This window comes from Hyla sarda, chromosome 3, assembly GCF_029499605.1.
Source record: "Hyla sarda isolate aHylSar1 chromosome 3, aHylSar1.hap1, whole genome shotgun sequence".
NCBI classification, from domain to species: domain Eukaryota; kingdom Metazoa; phylum Chordata; class Amphibia; order Anura; family Hylidae; genus Hyla; species Hyla sarda.
The window spans coordinates 24,454,125-24,462,945 of record NC_079191.1 but is presented as its reverse complement, the minus strand read 5'-3'; the positions used below and the strand labels follow the sequence as shown (position 1 = coordinate 24,462,945).

The 8,821-nt window shown below is 37.8% G+C and overlaps 1 protein-coding gene across 2 annotated transcripts in view; it reads left to right on the top strand.

The window, feature by feature from the left end:
* Positions 1–8,821, top strand: part of SLC25A27 (solute carrier family 25 member 27) — a 40,748-nt gene that overhangs the window by 5,640 nt on the left and 26,287 nt on the right. For both annotated transcript variants that reach the window (XM_056563912.1, XM_056563910.1), the window contains 2 exons: positions 2,776–2,898; positions 7,020–7,132. In XM_056563912.1, the coding sequence (XP_056419887.1) occupies positions 2,776–2,898; positions 7,020–7,132 (236 nt within the window). The remainder of the gene's footprint in view (positions 1–2,775; positions 2,899–7,019; positions 7,133–8,821) is intronic.

Genomic DNA, 8,821 nt, shown 5'->3' with positions numbered 1-8,821 from the left:
AATAGTATTATCTACATTATATAAATAGTTTTTTTTGCTAACAACACAGGTACACTTTAGTTTAGTCTTCAAAATATAGTTTCTCTTTCCAAGTGTTCTGATTCCCTAATATTTGGACTGAGACATTCCTAGAGTGCCGATCCATTCGATCCGGTTGTGCCAAACTTACTGTAGATTCTCTTAATTGTCATCTATCACCCATCAGGTCCCTAGATGTCAGATTGGAGCTGGCACTCGGCTCATTCCTGTGAGGGCATTGGCACGGTTTGGCTTTCCAATGTATTCAGTGCTGAGCGGGATGAACGTATTCTGCTGAGTCTGCGGTTTCACTTTTGTTTGCTCAGAAGCTGATAGGACTTGCTCACGAGCCTCTGGTGCTGCCCCCGACGCTCTAAACCAGTGGTCTTCAACCTGCGGACCTCCAGATGTTGCAAAACTACAACTCCCAGCATTCCCGGACAGCCGTTGGCTGTCCGGGCATACAGGGAGTTGTAGTTTTGCAACATCTGGAGGTCCGCCGGTTGAAGACCACTGCTCTAAACGAACGCCGGGTGCAGCAGGGAGATCGCGGGGGTCCTTTTGGATAGGGGGATGAGATGTCTGGGGAAGAGTACCCCTTTAAGAGTACCAGTCGCCTCCTAAGGGCAGTTAATACATACCCAGTGGGCATAAAGGGCCATCTCTGTGCTCACTTTCTGTACCTTCTTGGTGTGATCGGGCATTCTTTTGTTTATAATTTATCTCCCTATGAGGTTTGGGGCTTTGTATTAAAAAAAACCGAGTTTGAACCACTATGACCATGTATTAGGAAGTCTGTTCTAGGAGCCTGTAGGTTGTTTCTACTGAATATGACTACAGAGAGGACAGTTTGTCGTCAGGATCCACTAGTTAAAGAGATAAACATGGCTGCTATAGGTGGTTTCTGGTATTGCAGCTCAACTCCCTTAAAGAAGCACTCCAGGTTTGTTTGTCTTTTTGCCCATATCATGCACGCTCACTATCACTGGTTCTACAGCGTAATTTGTTTAATTCCAGCACGGCAGCATCCATGTTTTTAATAACTGTAAATGAGTCATGTGATCACCTGCCTGACTCACAGAAAATCGCACTGTTTAAAGGGGTACTCCAGTGAAAACCCTTTTTTTTTTTTAAAGCAACTGGTGCCAGTAAGTTAAACAGATTTGTAAATTACTTCTATTAAAAAATCTTAATCCTTCCAGTAGTTATTAGCTGCTGAATACTACAGAGGAAATTATTTTCTTTTTGGAACACAGAGCTGTCTGCTGACATCTCTGTCCATTTTATGAACTGTCCAGAACAGCCTATGTTTGCTATGGGGAGTTCCTAAAAATGGACAGAGATGTCAGCAGAGAGCACTGTGGTCATGATGTCAGCAGACAGCTCTGTGTTTCAAAAAGAAAAGAATTTCCGCTGTAGTATTCAGCAGCTAATAAGTACAGGGAGGATTAAGATTTTTTAATAGAAGTAATTTACAAATCTGTTTAACTTTCTGGCACCAGTTGATTTAAAAAAAGAAAAAAAGTTTTTCACCGGAGTACCCCTTTAAAGCACTCCAGGCTTGTTTGTCTTTTTGCTCATATCATGCACACTCACTATCACTGGTCATACAGCGTAATTTGTTTAATTCCACCACAGCAGCATCCATGTTTTTCATAACTGCAACTGGGTCATGTGATCACCTGCCTGACTCACAGAAAAATCGCACTGTTTAATGTGTAGAGGAAGTAATCAGTCCTGGGTCAGCTGACTTCCTGTGGACTACAGGACGACATCATCATCTATCAGATCCTTCCTAACTTCTTCTAGACCCTCCCTCCCAGCTCTATCTGTATACTGCAGCTGCTATGTCTATGGGATCAGGATATATAGTAGTTATACACCTCCCCTGTGTTCACACTTTTTTTTGTCTTTGCAGTAATTTTCCAAAACTTACTGGAAAAATTATGCTATTTACCGCTATTGCATAAATCACTGTAAAATTTAATTTAAAGGGGGTACTCCCCTGCTCAGCGTTGTTTTGGAACAAACTGTTACAAACGCTGGAGCCTGCACGGAGAGATCGTGAGGTCATAGCCCCGTCCCCAAACGACATCACGCCCCCTCCCAAAGACTTGCATTGAGAGGGCGGGGCATGACACAAGGGGGTGGGGCTATGAAGTCACGAGCTCCTGGCACCGGCCGGCTCCAGCGTTCAGAACAGTTTGTTCCAAACGCTGAGCAGCGGAGTACCCCTTTTAAAACAATTTTTGAAAATCGCAGCAAAAACACTGTATAAATGCAACCTGTGAACATTGCCTGAAGACTTGAAATCTTTATAAAACAGTTTAAATGACTTTCACCTCATGGCAATATTTCACAAAAAAATGCACTTAAAATAATAAAATGCATCAAAACTGCACATAATGTGAACTGACACCAACCCACTTAGGTGTCTCAGCAGTTTAGGCTTCTGGTTGCTGGAGTCTAGCCACGTGATTAGGTTTGTCTTATTAGGGGAATTGCAGTGATGAGATTCCACATCCTCTCTCTCTGCAAAGCCAAATGATTTATGCAAAATGTAGGCAGTATGAGAAAATCATTTATGTTCTGAAATAAAAATTTGTATGGCTGAAAACCCCTTGCCTGCCACTTCATCTAAAACAGGTAAGCACATGGCATACACAAGAACCTCTACATTATTCTCTAATAATAGCCTAGTTTCTCCTTTATAAGGTTTCTGTTCCCCGTCATAACTCTGGATGGTTTCCTTTTCAGGAAGGCTGTGGTGGGAGGAATGGCTGCCGGAGCTATTGGACAGTTCTTCGCAAGTCCCACGGACCTGGTGAAAGTCCAGATGCAGATGGAGGGAAAGAGGAGACTTGAAGGAAAACCCCCTCGGTGAGTGAAGACCGTCACTGGTATTACAGAGGACCTGTCACCACTTCTTCCCCTTATAAATAGACATGCTTGGAGTTGTAGTTGTGCAACAGCTGGAGGTCCATAGTTTGGAGACCACTGTTATATAAACTGTAAGAAACACTACCCTATGTATATCTTCTGGGGCATATGGGGTCCTTTTATTGGTTTTTGAGATATTGGGGGAGATTTATCAAAACCTGTCCAGAGGAAATATTGCTGAGTTGCCCATAGCAACCAATCAGATCGCTTCTTTCATTTTTCAGAGGCCTTTAGGCCTCTGAAAAATGAAAGAAGCGATCTGATTGGTTGCTATGGGCAACTCAGCAACTTTAGGCCTGTGAAAAATGAAAGAAGCGATCTGATTGGTTGCTATGGGCAACTCAGCAACTTTAGGCCTGTGAAAAATGAAAGAAGCGATCTGATTGGTTGCTATGGGCAACTCAGCAACTTTTCCACTGGACAGGTTTTGATAAATCTCCCCCATTATCCTCATGGATATTGTAAAAACTATTAAGCATATAATATAATTATGTAAGGAATAATGTTTTGCACTATTCCCTCTTTTCTATTCTTATTGACACTTCTCCCATTAAGGTAGGACACAGAGTTCTCTTTATTCTGGAAAGAGCAATGAACTTTCTAGTCCATTTAGCTGTTGCCAGGATAAACTAATGCTGCTGACTGGAAAAGAATATAAAATGCTGTCCTTTATGGAGTAGAAAATTAATATAATGCTGCTCCTCTGTGGACACCAAGATAATTGCTAGAACACTATTCTTATTTACACGAATATAACTGCTATAATACTGCTCCTATACACAAGAATATGACTACGATAATACTGCTTCCTATATACAAGAATATAACTACTATAATACTGCTCCTATATACAAGAATATAACTACTATAATACTGCTCCTATACACAAGAATATGACTACTATAATACTGCTCCTATATACAAGAATATAACTACTATAATACTGCTCCTATATACAAGAATATAACTACTATAATACTGCTCCTATACACAAGAATATAACTACTATAATACTGCTCCTATACACAAGAATATAACTACTATAATACTGCTCCTATATACAAGAATATAACTACTATAATACTGCTCCTATACACAAGAATATAACTACTATAATACTGCTTCTATATACAAGAATATAACTACTATAATACTGCTCCTATATACAAGAATATAACTATTATAATACTGCTCCTATATACAAGAATATAACTATTATAATACTGCTCCTATGTACAAGAATATAACTATTATAATACTGCTCCTATATACAAGAATATAACTACTATAATACTGCTCCTATACACAAGAATATGACTACGATAATACTGCTTCCTATATACAAGAATATAACTGCTATAATACTGCTCCTATATACAAGAATATAACTACTATAATACTGCTCCTATATACAAGAATATAACTACTATAATACTGCTCCTATATACAAGAATATAACTGCTATAATACTGCTCCTATATACAAGAATATAACTACTATAATACTGCTCCTATATACAAGAATATAACTACTATAATACTGCTCCTATATACAAGAATATAACTACTCTAATACTGCTCCTATATACAAGAATATAACTACTATAATACTGCTCCTATATACAAGAATATAACTACTATAATACTGCCTCCTATATACAAGAATATAACTGCTATAATACTGCTCCTATACACAAGAATATGACTACTATAATACTGCTCCTATATACAAGAATATAACTACTATAATACTGCTCCTATACACAAGAATATGACTATTATAATACTGCTCCTATATACAAGAATATAACTACTATAATACTGCTCCTATACACAAGAATATGACTACGATAATACTGCTTCCTATATACAAGAATATAACTACTATAATACTGCTCCTATATACAAGAATATAACTACTATAATACTGCCTCCTATATACAAGAATATAACTACTATAATACTGCTCCTATATACAAGAATATAACTACTATAATACTGCTCCTATGTACAAGAACATAACTGCTATAATACTGCCTCCTATATACAAGAATATAACTACTATAATACTGCTCCTATATACAAGAATATAACTACTATAATACTGCTCCTATATACAAGAATATAACTACTATAATACTGCTCCTATATACAAGAATATAACTACTATAATACTGTCTCCTATGTACAAGAATATAACTACTATAATACTGCTCTTATATACAAGAATATAACTACTATAATACTGCCCCCTATATACAAGAATATAACTACTATAATACTGTCTCCTATATACAAGAATATAACTACTATAATACTGCTCCTATATACAAGAATATAACTACTATAATACTGTCTCCTATATACAAGAATATAACTACTATAATACTGTCTCCTATATACAAGAATATAACTACTATAATACTGCTCTTATATACAAGAATATAACTACTATAATACTGTCTCCTATATACAAGAATATAACTACTATAATACTGTCTCCTATATACAAGAATATAACTACTATAATACTTCCTCCTATATACAAGAATATAACTACTATAATACTTCCTCCTATATACAAGAATATAACTACTATAATACTTCCTCCTATATACAAGAATATAACTACTATAATACTGCTCCTATATACAAGAATATAACTACTATAATACTGCCTCCTATATACAAGAATATAACTACTATAATACTGCCTCCTATATACAAGAATATAACTACTATAATACTGCTCTTATATACAAGAATATAACTACTATAATACTGCTCTTATATACAAGAATATAACTACTATAATACTGCTTCTATATACAAGAATATAACTACTATAATACTGCTCCTATACACAAGAATATAACTACTATAATACTGCTCCTATATACAAGAATATAACTACTATAATACTGCTTCTATATACAAGAATATAACTACTATAATACTGCTCCCTATATACAAGAATATAACTACTATAATACTGCTCCTATATACAAGAATATAACTACTATAACACTGCTCTTATATACAAGAATATATCTACTATAATACTGCTCCTATGTACAAGAATATAATTACTATAATACTGCTCCTATACACAAGAATATAACTACTATAATACTGCTCCTATATACAAGAATATAACTACTATAATACTGCTCCTATACACAAGAATATAACTACTATAATACTGCTCCTATATACAAGAATATAACTGCTATAATACTGCTCCTATATACAAGAATATAACTGCTATAATACTGCTCCTATATACAAGAATATAACTACTGTAATACTGCTCCTATATACAAGAATATAATTACTATAATACTGCTCCTATATACAAGAATATGACTACTATAATACTGCTCCTATATACAAGAATATAACTGCTATAATACTGCTCCTATATACAAGAATATAACTACTATAATACTGCTCCTATATACAAGAATATAATTACTATAATACTGCTCCTATATACAAGAATATAACTACTATAATACTGCTCCTATATACAAGAATATGACTACTATAATACTGCTCCTATATACAAGAATATAACTGCTATAATACTGCTCCTATATACAAGAATATAACTACTATAATACTGCTCCTATATACAAGAATATGACTACTATAATACTGCCTCCTATATACAAGAATATAACTACTATAATACTGCCTTCTATATACAAGAATATAACTACAATAATACTGCTTCTTATGGTCAAGGATATGGATTGTATAATGTTAATTTTTATTTGGGTGTAGACCAGTGTTTCCTAAGCAGGGTACCTCATACTGTTGCAAAACTACAACACCCAGCATGTCCGGACAGCCAATGGCTGTCCGGGCATGCTGGGAGTTGTAGTTTTTCAACAGCTGGAGGCACCTTGGTTGAAAACACTGGTGCAGGAAGTCACTCTTTAGTCATGTTTTATTATATTATACAGCAGACTGCTGGCAGGAGAGAGCTCTAGTATAATACAGTAGTTTGGTGTCTGGATTTGTGGGGTTAATCTGACTATCTTCCTTGTCCATTTCCAGAGTCCGAGGGGTCTATCATGCGTTTGTGACTATTGTGTCCAAAGGAGGAATTCGCGGCTTGTGGGCAGGTTGGGTGCCCAACGTTCAGAGAGCTGCACTGGTAAATATGGGAGGTAAATGGATTTTGTACACAAATAAGAGACACCTTAAAGGGGTACTCCGCCCCTAGACATATATCTTAAAGATATATGATCACGGCGGTCTTGCTGCTGGGGATCCGCGCGATCTCGTTTGCGGCACTCCAGACATCCGGTGCACAGAGCGAACTTTGCTCCGCGTCGGATGACTGGCGATGCTGGGTGGAGGCTTGTGATGTCACTGCCACACCCCCTCGATGCAAGTCTATGGGAGGGGGCATGACCGTGACATCACGAGCCTCCGGCGCCTAACCTGACGCTCTAAACGAACGCTGGGTGCAGCAGGGAGATCGGGGGGGCGGGGGTTGGGGGGTCTCCAGCAGAGGGACCCCTGTGATCAGACATCTTATCCCTTATCCTTTGGATAGGGGATAAGATGTCTTGGACCGTAGTACCCTATGGAAAAATCCAATCCATACGAAAATGGTATCGATAAAAACTTCAGGTCACGGCGCAAAAAAATCTGAGAATGGCAAGTTTTGAATTTATTTTTTTAAGTATTAAAACATGATGGAAACTATACAACTTAGGTAGTGTTATATTGCATGCTGACTTAAAGGATCATAATGATAAGGCGCACAGTGAATGGCTTAAAAAGAAATTCGACCCCCCCCCCCCCCCCCCTCCCCAAATTTGCAGAGTTGCTTTTTTTTTCTGTTTCAAAGTATATGTTATGGAAAAATGAAGAAATTCATTACAAAGTACAATTGGACCTGCAACAAACAAGCCTTATATGGGTGTGTAGATGAAGAAAATAGGAGTTAGAAGGCGAGAAGGGAAAAATGAATTGGTCCTTAAGTGGTTAAATCACAATTTTCTAACTTTTTGAGTTTTCCCTCTATGGAGCTGTGGGACTCCTTTTTTGTGCCGTGATTCTTTAGTTTATATCTTATTACCATTTTCGGGTAGACTTTTATATTCTATTTTTCCTGGGATAGGACGAGAAAACCTAGATGTTCTCAAATCCTGAACCTGAATTGAGACCCCCCCACCTGTTTAATATATGGGAGTCCTCTAACACCCATTGTGCCAGGTAAGGCAGCCATAGGCTAAGATTGACCTGAAAGGGATTAGATATTGTCAGCCATGTCCAGTCTTCTCCATTCTACTCTATGAGTGTCTTGTCATTTGCCGTTCCCGTAACTCCCATAGACTTGTATGGAGAGAGCCACGTATGGTCTCCACCTGGATGCAGACGCCTCCTCCTTACCTGGTGCACAGAGGGTCCGCAGGCCCTGCCCTCCCAGAAGATGGGGGTCACAGAGGATGTTCCATAAACCTTCATGATGGGAAAACTCCTTGAGCCCCTAATATACAGTGATCCCTTAACTTACATTGGCCTCAACATACAATAGTTTCCACATAAAATGGTCTTTTCTGGACCATTGTAACTTGAAACCAGACTCAACATACAATGTACAGACAGTCCAGAACTGTGAAACGTGTCAATGGCTGGAAGAACCGACCAATCAGAATGGGCGTTCACTGGTAAAACCCCTGTATTACTTAAGTATATGCACTGACTGGTGTCTGGTAGCGCCCCCTACAGTACAGGGAGGTATTACATGTTCTGTACTCTTTACCTGTACCAGGGTTAGCTTCTCCTTTGGACACCAGGTGAGGACGGCTCCATTTTAAGGAAAATAAAAAGTAGAGCGGAGAGAA